This window comes from Eulemur rufifrons, chromosome 7 (assembly GCF_041146395.1).
Source record: "Eulemur rufifrons isolate Redbay chromosome 7, OSU_ERuf_1, whole genome shotgun sequence".
Classification (NCBI taxonomy): Eukaryota; Metazoa; Chordata; class Mammalia; order Primates; family Lemuridae; genus Eulemur; species Eulemur rufifrons.
In genome coordinates this window covers 229,359,025-229,373,279 of record NC_090989.1, presented here as the reverse complement: position 1 = coordinate 229,373,279, position 14,255 = coordinate 229,359,025, and the positions used below count along the sequence as shown (strand labels likewise).

The 14,255-nt window shown below is 41.4% G+C and overlaps 1 protein-coding gene across 2 annotated transcripts in view; it reads right to left on the bottom strand.

The window, feature by feature from the left end:
- The window catches only part of UHRF2 (ubiquitin like with PHD and ring finger domains 2), a 75,262-nt gene extending 64,498 nt beyond the window's left edge, over positions 1-10,764 (bottom strand). Inside the window, exons 1-2 of one of the 2 annotated variants that reach the window (XM_069476467.1) lie at positions 10,309-10,764; positions 4,130-4,366 (exon numbers count right to left, since the gene is read on the bottom strand). In XM_069476467.1, coding sequence (XP_069332568.1) covers positions 4,130-4,366; positions 10,309-10,461 — 390 coding nt within the window. In that variant the 5' untranslated portion in view covers positions 10,462-10,764. The remainder of the gene's footprint in view (positions 1-4,129; positions 4,367-10,308) is intronic. The other variant, XM_069476469.1, reaches the window with a different exon arrangement.
- Positions 10,765-14,255: the final 3,491 nt, after the last annotated feature.

The following is a 14,255-nucleotide window of genomic DNA, read 5'->3' as shown; positions in this document are numbered from 1 at the left end:
CAAGTAAGGAGTATACCTAGAGTCCAGATCTTGGTTTCTAATATAATTCACCAATTAAACGAACCAGGGTGTCTTGAAACCAGGGTGTCTTGAAGAAATGGTGTATTTTAGGACTGAAGAAGGAAATGCACAAGATAAGCCTGAAGCATCTTGTAGTGCCAGAAAGAATATACTTAAGAAAAATAAAACACTCCACAATAATGGGAGTATGTCAAAGGGACACAGCAGCCAAATAAACAAGCTTCCGATGGCCAAAACTGGAACAATTTGAGCACAAGTCCATACTGACATAAATAAATGCCTGAATAAATAAGTGGGAGAGAAAAGACAAATCTATGTTGAATATTTTTTTTTTTTTTCTGAGACAGAGTCTCACTCTGTTGCCCAGGCTAGAGTGAGTGCCGTGGCGTCAGCCTAGCTCACAGCAACCTCAAACTTCTGAGCTCAAGCGATCCTCCTGTCTCAGCCTCCCAAGTAGCTGGGACTACAGGCATGCACCACCATGCCCGGCTAATTTTTTCTATATGTATTTTTAGCCGTCTATATCATTTCTTTCTATTTTTAGTAGAGACGGGGTCTCGCTCTTGCTCAGGCTGGTCTCGAACTCCTGAGCTCAAACGATCCGCCCACCTCGGCCTCCTAGAGTGCTAGGATTACAGGCGTGAGCCACCGCGCCCGGCCTATGTTGAATAGTTTCAAATAATTTTTGTAGATACTCTGCCAACAAGGCAGAGAAATACGTAACTCCCCACTCCAAGTGTGGACCACACATAGTGATTTCCTCTCACACAGTACAGTATAGAAAGGGAGGGAAGATAATTTAACAGTGGAGAAATTTCACAAGCACTACCTCAGCCAGCTGACTAAGGTTCATATCAGTGTTAACAGTGTTATTATTGATGTAAAACCTAAGTTATATTTAGCAAATAAAATGTTGCTAGTATGGGCCCTAGATATGTCATGATAGCATTTTATCTCTGTGGTATTCCTCCCCCCCCCAATAAACTCAGTCTAATGATGAGGAAAACAACAAATGAATCTTAATAGGGGGAAATTTTACAAAATACCTGACCAGAACTCTTCACCAGAACTCCTCAAAACTGACAAGGTAATCAAAAAACAAAGAAAGCCTGAGAAACTGTCACAGCCATGAGGAACCTAAGGAGATGTGACAATTCAGTGCAGTATGGTATTCAAGATGGAATTCTGGAACAGAAAAAGGACTTTAGGTAAAAGGTAAGGAAATAATGATTCATTAGTTGTAAAAAAAATATACTATATTAATTTGAGACAATAGGGGAAACTGGTTGTGGTATATATGAGAACTCTATACGATCTTCCCAATTTTGCTATAAATATAAAACTGTGCTAAAACATTTCTTTTAAAAGCAACAATGTAAGAAATGTAGGAAGTACTGGTATCTGAAAAAGGCATGAAATCAGTGGGTGATGTGGACAAAATGGCAAGTTGGCTTTCAGTACTGAAAATCCTGTTTCAATTGTGAGCACTACATAGTACTGTTTTCATTTATATAAGACTTAATTTATTCCCAGACTTTACCTTTTGTTATTGTAAATGTTTTTTTCCCTCTTTTACTAATTGATGTACCAAGGAAAGCTATTAGAAGCTCAATGTTAACTTTGAAAATACCCACTTTACTGATTGCTCGTAACATTCTAAAATGTCTTCTCAGCTTTTCCAGATATCCATAAGCAAAAACATTGCCTTCTCCAATATTTACACTTTATTTTGTTCTCCTGCCTAATTGCATTATCTAGCACTTCTAGATATAAGTTAAATAACAGCAGCATTAATTGGCTTCCTTTTGTGGCTCCCATCTTTAATGGGAATGCTTCTGGTTTTTTCCCACACTAATAAATGTGAATCAGAGTATGGCTTAAAATATTCATCTATTCCGACTGTGCCTCTTACCAAGGGCATCCTCTTTAAAAATCAGGAATGAACTCAAATTTGTATTTAAATGCAGAAAACATTTTAAATTAAATAATTTGTTTTCTGTGGTTTATTAGTATAATGAATTATACCAAAACACTTTCCAAGGAACTATGCCTACTTTTTGACAAACCATAGTCAAAGAAATGTCCTTTCAATATGCAGTCATAACTCTATTTTCTAAATATAACTTAAGTTTTACATCAATATGTTAGTGATGCTGATGTGCTTTTTGTCATGTTTTAGGATCAGTGTTAAACTAAATTTATAAAGCAACAGGAAGCTTTCCTTCTTTACGCTGTGAGTCAATTTAGGTAACATAATAATTACCTATCTCTTATAGGTTTAAAACAACTCATCAGCCACCCAAGTCCGGTACTCTTTTTTGGTGAGACAAACCTCTTTGCTTTATCTCTTTTTAAATCTTTCCATGTACATATATGGACCTGTTTGCATTTTTCCACAGATCCCAAATTATCTCAATTCGAATATTCTTTTTTTTTTTTTTTTTTTTTTTTTTTGAGACAGAGTCTCACTCTGTTGCCCGGGCTAGAGTGAGTGCCGTGGCGTCAGCCTAGCTCACAGCAACCTCAAACTGCTGGGCTTAAGCGATCCTACTGCCTCAGCCTCCCGAGTAGCTGGGACTACAGGCATGCGCCACCATGCCCGGCTAATTTTTTGTATATATATATTTTAGTTGTCCATATGATTTCTTTCTATTTTTAGTAGAGACGGGGTCTCGCTCTTGCTCAGGCTGGTCTCGAACTCCTGACCTCCAGCGATCCACCCGTCTCGGCCTCCCAGAGTGCTAGGATTACAGGCGTGAGCCACCGCGCCCGGCCTCGAATATTCTTAAATAATTCACTTCATATACGAATTTTTAGTCTTAAATGCTTTGAAAAACTGAGTCTAGGTGCGCATTTATCCCAACTGACAAGTTATAAAGATAGGAAAGGATAAATTAAAACTGCCATTCAATTATTTCTACACAACTTATTAGAATTTGAAAAGGCTGCTGGATACAAAATTCAGTAAGTAAATCAATTTTATTTCTATACAGTTTTAAAAAGGTAACCATTTATAATAGTAACAAAAACCCCAACAGCTACCAGAAATAAATCAACGAGATATGTAAAGAGAACTAAGACATCAAAAATCCAAGTTAAACGAGAGGTCTATCAAGTTCCTGAATTAAAAGACTCAACATCGTAAAGATGTCAGTTCTCCAAGCTGATCTATAGATGTAATCCCCATTGAAATCCCCGAAGATTACTTGTAAAGCTTTGAGACAAGTTAATTCTAAAATTTCTATATGCAAGTATTAAAAGCCAAAAAAACCAAGATACCCTGAAAGAGGAAAGAAATTTGGGAGATGGAAGAAAGGGAGATATCAAAAAAGTCTAGACGGCTACAGTACTTAGAACAGTATGGGCACAGAGATAGGCAAAGTAGACCAGTGGAACAAAATAAAGCAGTTTTGAAGTATCCTGTGAGTGAACAACCAGCATTTCTATTCCTAGGTAGAAATTTCTAAAGAAATTCTTGAACACATGCACCAGGACACACAGAGAAGGTTCAAAACAGCACTGTTTAAAACAACCGAAACTGGAAACAGCCCAGAGATCTATGAATCATGGATTAGATAAATATACTGTGACATGTTAGTAAAATGGATCATAATAGTGAAAAGGAATAAAATACAGCTATATGCATCATAATCTCTTAATGTTGAGAAAAAGTAGAATTCTATTACATAAAATTCAACTATAGACAAAACATTGTTTAGAGAGACGTACATAAGTAGCAAAACTAAAGGAAAGACAAGAAAATGATCGTAAGTCAGAATAAGTGGTTTACCTCTTAGGGAGATAGAGGGAGATGTGTTCTGGTAGGAGCACACAGGAGGCTTTAAAAAGGTACTGGCACCATTCTACTTCTTAACCTTGGTGGAATTACACAGGTGTTTGCTTTATTATTCTTTAAATCGTATATACACATTTCACACATTTGTCTATATATTTCACAGCATTTTTTAAACACTACTTTTAAAAGTTGTAATATTAACAGCCCAATCTTTACTTTCAAATGGCAATTAATGTTTACTTATTCACCACAGCCTGAAGAGAAGAGACATCTGTATTCTCACAACTAGCAAGTATGAAGATGACAACATACCTTATATAGTCCAAAGCCAGGATCAATAAGACAGGCATGAGTTGATGTAGATGGCTGACTGGAGGGTCCCACCCGTGGAGTTTTCTTTACTTTAGGTGGACTATTAGAACAGGGTTTGGCCTCTCTATCAGTCTGTGTAGATGTGCTAGGAAGAAGATCTGGGTCTGTGCGAACTAGTAGCTGAATTATATCATTCAGTCCAACATCATAGTCAAATAAAGTATATCCATTTTCCAACTAGAAAAAAATAGAAAAAGATATTGAAATACTTCTCTTAAATCTTATCTTTCTACAACTTTAGGATGTTCTAGTCAAACTATTAAAACTCATAGCAATGCATTTAGTGATTTTGAAACCATTTTTATTACTTCACAGCCTCTGATGTCAGCATCTCCTCTAGACCCCAATAAATTCTTAAGAATCACTCCATATTAGCTATATGGAACACTACTGGCCATCAAAACCAAAAATGTATCATTGCTACTGTGACCTAATGACTTAAGCAAAAAGTTTGTAAACTAGATTTAATTTCTCACCAAGTTTTAATAAATAGTGCCTGAATCCACTGCAAGAAAAAGGTGAATTTTTAAAGCAAGTTGTTGCATGACTTTGTGTTTGTAAAGACATTAAGTTATTTTATCTTTCTGAAGCGTTGTCAGTAATTTCAAGGGGGGAAAAAAAAAGAAATCAAGCAGGAATAATTACCTTGTAGCCCACCTATATTTCGGCAAGGGTTATGGCTTGATTTGCTCCCCCCCTCAAAAAAAATGTTGAAATCTTAATCCAGAGTACCTCAGAATGTGACCTTATATGGAAATAGAGTCTTTTATAGAGGTAATCAAGGAATAAATTTAACAAAAGACATGTAAAACTGACTGTTATGGGCTGAGTTGTACCCCCCTCCCCCCGCCAAATTTTTATGTTGAAGTTCTAACCCCAGTACCTCAGAATGTGACTGTATTTGGAGATAGTGTCTTTAAAGGGTAATTAGTTAAAATGAAGTCATTAGGGTGGCCCCTAATCCAATGACTAGTGTCCTTATAATACGGAAATTTGGACAGAGACACACAGCAGGAAGACAGTGAAGACACACAGGAAAAAAGCGGCCTTGTGACTGGAGTGATGCATCTACCAGCCAAGAAACAAGATTTCTGGCAAACACAGAAGCTCAAGGAATGAGCTTCCCTAGAACTATCAGTGAGAGCAGGGCGTTGCTGAAACCTTGAATTCTAGCCTCTAGAACTGTGTGAGACAATAAATTTCTGTTATTTTAAGCCACCTAAATTGATACTTTGTTACAGCAGCCCTAGGAAACTAAGTCTCCACTTTATTGCTTTGTAAAGTTAAGTTGGCTATTTCACAGTGATACAGTGAAACAAGAAAACTAAATTCTTTGAGGATCAGAACTATCATTTCCCCAGAAACAGCCCAATATGTGATACTTGTCACCATTCACAATTCTAACACACTAAGATCATATTTGAGAAGTCAACCAAAAGAACATCCTCTAGTTCTGAACTCCTGGGGAGAAAAAACTTTTAAAAAAACCTCAAGGAGGCTGGGCGCGGTGGCTCATGCCTGTAACCCTAGCACTCTGGGAGGCCGAGGCAGGCGGATCATTTGAGCTCAGGAGTTCGAGACCAGCCTGAGCAAGAGCAAGACCCCGTATTTCCTAAAAATAGAAAGAAATTACATGGACAACTAAAAATATATATAGAAAAATTAGCTGGGTATAGTGGCGCATGCCTGTAGTCCCAGTTACTTGGGAGGCTGAGGCAGGAGGATTGCTTGAGCCTAGGAGTTTGAGGTTGCTGCGAGCTAGGCTGATGCCACGGCACTCTAACCCGGGCAACAAAGTGAGACTCTCAAAAAGAAACAAACAAACAAACAAACAAAACAGCTCAAGGAGCAAAAATATTTTCCAATAGCCAAAAAAACAAAACAAAGCAAAAACACCAATTATGGAAGAGGTAAAAGAGCACAACTTGACTAAATACACAACTGATGAACACTAAGATAACTATTTAAAAATTGAAGTGTTTAAAGTAGAAAATAAAATTCTGTAACAACTCTAAGAGGCCGAGGCGGGTGGATCATTTGAGCTCAGGAGTTCGAGACCAGCCTGAGCAAGAGCGAGACCCTGTCTCTATTAAAAAATAGAAAGAAAATAGCTGGACATCTAAAAATATATTTAAAAAAATTAGCCGGGCATGGTGGAGCATGCCTGTAGTCCCAGCTACTCGGGAGGCTGAGGCAGAGCATTGATTGAGCCCAGGAGTTAGAGGTTGCTGTGAGCTAGGCTGACGCCATGGCACTCTAGCCTGGGCAACAGAGGGAGATTCTGTCTCAAAAAAATAAAATAAAATAAAATATAAAAAAAAAATAATAATAAAATAAAATTAAATTAAATTCTGTAACAAGCAAATTGATTGGTAGGGCATTCCTTAACATGAAGATAGCAGTTGAAGTGGTAAACTAATTAGAAATGTTTCCGTATTTCTCCATTGAAATTTGAGGCACAAGAGTCAGAGGGACCCTTGGGGCATTTCTACACTCAATCCCTCCAATTTCTTCCAAATGATTGTCAGGAGTAAATACAAGCTGTTTTAAGTGGTACTCTTTCTAACCTAGATTTGACAGGAAAACAATGTCTAAACTCAGAGTGGAACACTAAGCATTTCAAGGCCTGAGGCCCTACAGTAAGTTATGTCCACACTAACATGTAACCCACCTTTCCTCATGCTTCCTGTGACACTTAACCCAGATTATCCACTCCTTCCCTAATCATAAGTACGCCGCCAGTCTTCCTAAAATAGTGATTATTACCCACTGCATAGCAAGTTCCACAGAGATTCCACACAGCTTTATTCCACAAAGCTTCACATATTATGAAGAGTTGTGAAGTGCTGCAATGATTTTCTTGAAAAGTACTGAAGTTTTTCCATATTTAATGAAAACGAAGATTGAAAGTTATTTCTAACACTCAAAAATTATGTTCTAAGTAGAGAAAAAGGGACGGGGTCACTGAGAAATTACAAACACCTACAAGTTGCAAGTGTGTAACTATGATCCATTAACGTCTCAGAAGTAAAAATGTTTGGGAACTGCTGTGCTAGAAGATGGAGATGCAGGATTTACAATACTGGAAAAGCAGGAATGGTTAAGATTTTTTGTCAGACCACACTCTTGAATTTTCACTAGAAAAAAGAAACTCCAGATTAACAGGAAGAACTTCAACAGTGATGCAAGGAAAAAGTAGGAAGCAAATACCAAGTGGCAGTGGCTGAGAAGGCAGTAGGGAAGTCATTCTCAAGAAACTATTGACTAAGAATGCAGGTGAAGGGCATAAGTTAATAACCTTCATGTATCCATCATGCATTACATATTATACACACATTCCTTTAATTAGGCAAGTACTTTTATGATGTAATTCTGTGAAAACAAAGCGCGCGGGGCAGAGAAGATAACCTTTTTCTTCAACTAAGGTTCATGCCCCACATCTGCAATCTATTTTAAGGCTATCCCTATAGTGGTAACAAGGGAAAGAGTGAGAGGAGGGGAGAGAGAATCCTTTCAAAGTAGGAAAAGCTCTAGATTCTCAAAAGCTTTAGAGATCCACCAACACAACTCTTCCTTAAAATGACCCAATCCCCAGGGTACCTCAAACTCAATCTCCCAGATAAAAATGTTCACATGAGGCTATCCTACTCTAACCAGAACTTACAGCCCTGAATTCCTGGTGTCCATCTTGACTCTTAAAAGTGGAGTCAATTATGCTGCTTCTCAAACTTAATATGCAGATCACCTGGGTACCTTGTTATAGCACAGATTCTTCAGTAGGTCAGCTTCAGCAGGACTGGTCTGAGGCTCCCAGGTGAAGCTAATGCTTGCTGGTCCTGAGAACCCAGGGACCATACTCTGAATAATAAAAAACTATCTTTCAACATTCATTTTCAAACTCTGGTGTTCATCAGAATCTCCCATGGGGTCTTGTTAAATTCAACTACTTGTGGTTCTGGGATGAGCCAAGCATCTACGATAATATCCACAAGTGATTCTGATACATACCAAAGATTTAAAACAGCAACCTAACATACAAATGGAGGGAAGGTACCACTTAAATGTTAGACACTAAATTTTTTTTCATGACTTTTTTCACTATGCGGCAGTAAAGCACCTTCAGGAAGGGGTACTGTTTTCCAATGAGGACAAAGGTATTTCACAGGATAGGTTCAGCCTGTGATACTAATCCAGTAATTGCATGCTGCACACACACCACCTCTCTTGCATGGACTGGGGTGCTCCAAAGATCAACAGAGATAATCACTGCCAGGGCTACTTGTCAGCTCATAAGGAAGTGAACACAGCTGGCATCAGTGGCCTGCCTTTTCTGTCTCCAAATCAATAGCTGGCACCAAAGGTCTAGTTCTCATCCCTACTACTGGTTTATCACTGGGCTGAAGAAATCAAAGTAGTGAATTATCGACTGCTCTGGGGGAGGAAGTGCAAAGGTTGTTATCCTCAACAGTTTTTCCTGGAATTTGAAATGAGCTTCCTGGTTTACTGAAAGTCTACTTTGTTGCCCTGAATTTAACCCAATCCCTGTTTTTTCCTCAAGACGGGCCAGGTGATTTTAGTATATTTGATAGTTAGACTTGAGGAGTGTTGTCCAGGAATACATTCTCATCCTTCATTTTTATCTCTGGTGCTGAAATCCTATCCTAGGAATTCACGTACTGTTGTCCCTAGCCAAAATATAAAAATGCAGATTTGATGTTTTTTCATCAGTGACCAAACGGAAAAAGGTAGCAGTCACTTGAGGCACAGCAATACAAACCTATGTAGTATTTAATATATGTACAGTTATTTCAAAAGCAAAGTTTACAATTAAATCAAACACCTGTTTTTACAAGTCACCAACACTAAAGAATCAGTATAAAACTGGCTGCAAACCCAAATCAAAGGTACTATAACATTTTTCAAAAAAAAAAGAAAAAAAACTCTGGCTGTTTCCCAGAGTGTAATTTGTTACTCTGAAATTTCTGCGCAGTTGTTGAAGGGTAAGCCTGTGAAGGGGAGAAAAATATTCAAGTCCTCTGCAGCTATAAGCTATCAATACTTCTACCAAATCAAACAGACCTCCATTTCAAACCACAAGATTGGAGCCAAACTATGGTCTATCAACTCAAGATGCCAACTTTAGTGCGTTAACAGCAACAAAAAGTCAAAAACATGACGGGTCTGGGCGTCTAGGTAAAGACTATGAGAAACTTGTGGTATAGGAAAAAATCTTAAGACTGGTCAGACCATGGCCATACCATACAAATACCAGAGATGCCCACAAACACTCTTACTGCCAAAAACAGTTTCAGCCTTCAAGTATGTATCGCTGGCTATGCTGCAGTTCTGTGTTAAAAGCTTGAAAGAGGGGAATATTAGAAGGTGAGAGGCAAGAAAGGCAAAGTCTTAAACTCCTTTCTACTCTAAGAATAAAACCCGGGCCTATACCGGGCAGCGTTAAACTCGGCTCCAGGGTACATCAACAGCTCCTTCATGCCCAGATCTCTAACCTTCCTCAAAACAGATTCTAAGTCCAGGAGAGGTGATGAGGGATGGGAACCAGAAGTTCGAATCTTCGTCTTGTGCAAATCCTTCCACAGTGAGGAAGCAAAGCTAAGGTTCTTATTCCCGAGAGAGAGCAATGCCCCCTCCTGTTTGGGAGCCCGAGGCGCGGAAGCGCCACGGAAGCAACGTGAGCCCTTAGCTGGGTCAGCGCTGCCGTGAGCCGGAGGAGCCAGCCCTCCGAGCCTCCCGCGCTGTGGCATGGCCGCCAGAGCCCACTGCCCTCCCCGCCCTCCAGGAGCCCCAGGCCCCTCCGAGCGCGGGAAGCGAGGGACCCAGGTACCCTATGCCTGAGGCCGCGGTCCTACCAGAAGAAAAAAACGGCGAGTTCTTAGCGCTCTAGGCGCCCTCACTTTCGACTCCGCAGGGCGCACCTGCAGCCGGAGCTGATAGGGACCCCGCTGTTCCCCACACCCCTGCGCCTCGCGGGGCTACCCAATAGAAGTGGAGCCAGGTGCGCCCTGCGCGCGCGTCGCACCGAGCCCTCAGACCCGCGCGTCAGACGCCCAGCTGTTCTTGCCCCGGGCTTCCCGAGGGATGCGGCGGGCGCGCCTCACCTGCTTGCCCCGGTAGAAAAGGCGCTGGTACTCGGGCCGCACGTTGAACAGCATCCACACCCGCTCGCGCAGCTCCTCAATCGTGGCTTTGCGAGACACGTCCTCAATGGTGCGCGTCTTGGAACCGTCGATGGTGCGAACCTGGATCCACATATTGGCGCCGGGAGAGGGGCCGGCCCCCTTTGTCTCCCCCTGTGCTCTGGGCGCCGCGCCCCGCCCGACCCGAGCCGCTAGCCCGGAGGCTCCGGCTTTCCGCGGCGGGCAGACGAGGGCGCGCACAGACAAGGAAGACCGACCAGAGGCCGGTCCCGACAGGCGGCGGCGACTCTCAGACCGCGCGCCCACCCAGCCCAGCTAAAGAGAGAAAACCGGAACCAGTCCGAGGCGCCGCCACAGCCTCACAAATAGGAAGAAGCCATGTCTGCGTCGCGCGGAGTGTTTACTTATAGAGCTATAGCTCCCACATGGAGGTCACGGCGCCAACCCGGATCTCGCGAGATCCACGCCGGGCTCCGCCTTAAAGAGGAAGCGGCGGGGGAGATGGTTACAGACTCAGGGGACCTAAAATGGGCGGGCGCGGAGAGGGCGGGTCGGAGGGGCGGGGCTGCCAAAAGCCGTTACTTGCCCCACAGCCTGCACCTGGGCCCTGGGCACGCCTCCCAGCTATTGGGTTTCGGGCAGTTACACGGCCGCCCACACCGATTGCCCTTTTAGGTCTCGTTTTCTGGGTTGAGGGGGCGGGTGGCTCCTCAGGCCTAGCGGATACGGTTCTCTGGTCTTGAAAACACACCAAAAATAAGAAACCCTGACGTGCACTTGTGTGATCAGGACAAGGGGGCGCGGGCAGGCGCGGCCTAAATTTCTGAGAAAGCACAGAAGGAAATGAGCGCGCCCCACGGCACTCCGCCGGACAACGCCTGCCACGAGGCCTGTCGGGGCCGGTGTCCCTGGAAAGGCCCTGGGGACACTTCTGTTTCGCAGACAAGCTTCCCGCCTGGCCTGAGTGCTGCGTTGATGCGGAAACCCGCTTCTGGGGGTTTCCCGCTGCTGGACTGGGGTCACAGGCCGCAGTTCCTCTGAGATCGCCCTCTATGCCCGCCGCCCTCCCGCCCGGACCTCTGGCGGTGGAGGCGGCGGTGCGGCTGCGGGGATAGCCCCTAGCTAGAACCAGACATTTCCATCTGTGGACCTTCCGCGTTAGGTGTGCCTCCGGCCTAGGGGATTGTGGGTTTGCGGAAAACAGTTTTAAATAATGCGGAACTACACACCTCCGAAGAAAGAGCGTACTTCAAAGATCCCACTAGGAAAGCATTCTCAGAAATAGGCCCAACGCAGCACTACCTAAAGGGGGGGCTTTTTAAAAATGAAAATATGCCCTCGTAAGAAGGGAGAGAGCATATGAAGGTAGAAAACAAAACAGCTGGACTTTGTATTTGCCAAAATCGGTAACTGGTGCTAATTATTCCCATTATGGTATAGCAGCATTTTTGTAATAAACAGTTAAATAATTACAAACACAAACAAGACAAGTAGTATCAAGAAAAAAATAAAAGGCCCAGCATGGGAGGAACAGAAAAAATGAAATACACATACGTATTTTGGGTCTCTGCCTTTGCTGAACATTTCACATTCATTTAGAACCTCTATATAGAATTCATCTGGTCTGTTCCTGCTTTAACTAAAGTAAATATTGAGTATTCATTACATATGTAAATGAGATGATAGATATACCTAAAGCACACTTCCCACCTATCCCAATAAAGCATTAACTATTTGCTATTATAAGGTTATGGTGTGCCCTTTTGGAGTTACATTAAGATATTTTTAGTCCCCTGCAGCAAAAAATTTACAATCTAGTTGAGATAAGATTTAGCAAAAATAAAAACATTTACGAATAATTTAGTACTAAACAGTCTGACGTTGGTTAAAACCATGATAAGAAACGAGAGAAAGGGGACTAGAATGATCTGGGAATTTAAGAATAGGTGTACAACTTGATCCAAGTTAGATGGTTTATGGTGGTGGGGGCAGCATTTAATGTTAAATTCATGCATTGAAATAGATCTGGGTTATAATCCCAGTTTTGCTGCTTGCTTAAAATGTGATTTTGGACAAATTCTTCATTTTCCTCAATGTAAAATGGTGCTTAAAACACCTAAGGAATGTAAAGTGCTTAGCATAACTATCCCTGAATAGTACACAATACATTATTTTAGTGCTATTGTTATGGAGAAGTTAGGTAAACAGAGAATGCCCATAATGGAGAGAATGCTTAAGTAAAGACAAAAAGGCATTTTCACAGGTCAGAAGAGACTGCAATCAGAGAAACGTTGACTAAATAAAGAAGGGCAGTGTGTGAAATTAGCATTCAAAGCAGATTTTTGTGGGCCCCAGGGAGAAAATAAGGTTTTGGTTTTTTTTTTTTATTTCAGCTCATTATGGGGGTACAAAAGTTCAGGTTATATATATTGCCCATGCTCCCCCATCCCCCCCTGTCTGAGCTTCAACGTGTCCATTCCCTAGACAATGCACATCGCACTCATCATGTAGGTATGCACCCATCCCCTCCCCCATCCCCATCCCCCCGGTCAGATCTTCAAGCCTGTCCATTCCCCAGGCAGTACTTCACACTCATCAAGTAGGTATACACCCATCCCTTCCTCCCAGCCCCCACCTCTGTCCCATACCCAATTGGTGTTATTCCCAAATGTGCACTTAGGTGATGATCAGGGAAACCAGTTTTTTTTAAGGAGTGATTGTCATTAAATATGTATTTGGAAGACAGCATAAGGAATCTGGATGTATGCCTTAGAGAAAAAGTAAGGGACAGGGAAATGAGAGGAAGAGATTGTTAGAAAATTTAGTAAAGAGGCAATTGTGTGTTTTGGTGAAATTAATGACAGTGGGTTAGGAAAGGAAAGGATGTATTCGAGAGTATTCTAGAACATTGAGCCTAGAAGACTTGTAGGATGTATGGATATGAGGGATGAGGAAAATGGAACGTTGGAAATAATTCCCATGTTTCTAGTTTGGGAGACTAAATTGGTTGACTTGGGTAGATGGTGATGCTCTTAACTGAATTAGAAGAGGAAGCAAGTTGAGAAAATGCAGCAAGTTCCATCTGAGGCGTATTGCATTTGCAATACATCCAAAATATAGTACCTAGATGTCTGACTGTAAGAAATACAAATACAAGGTATTGAGGAGAAGTAGGAAAGTTCTTAGCGAGGGACTAGTTCAAAACTCCTGTACTCACTCACAGGCAATTTATCCTCCTTAATGTGGTGGGGCTTTAATGGAAAACTCTTGGGAGAAAAAAGACTGCTGTCAAAATTGGGTGTTTTCTGAGACTGTATAGGTTTTGTGTTAATCTACTTAATCAACATAGATTCCAAAGGATTGGCAGCACAATTTAGAGATGTAAGACTTAGAAATTATGTATTTGTCCTGTGAAAACCAAATGAATTACAGCTGGAAATATATAAGCTTATGTATGCAGTAAGCTACACAGGGTATACATAAATATTAATAATTGCAAGTAATGATTCTATGTACAACAAAATACATCCTTCCTGTGTTTCTATACATAGTATTGAGTACTATAAGTTTTTCTCTCTTTCCCTACGATGCTCTGGTCTGCTTAGGAATCTGCCCAGTTGTAAAAACAAAATAGAAGTTCTCTGACAAAAACCACAATATTAATTAGTTTTGACATATCATACCTTATTACCAAACGTGTAGCTTAAAAAATTTGGATATGAGGAGGGAAAGAAAAGAGGAATAATGTACATGGATGAAAAGCATATGCTAAAGTTTATACTATCAGTCATGATCCAGTATTTGTTCAAGTGAACAAAGCAAAACAGAAAGACAAATGATTGTAGAACTAATTCTAAAATCTTATGATACCTCAGAATGTCTCCAGTTTTCTCAACTACTGTCCCCAA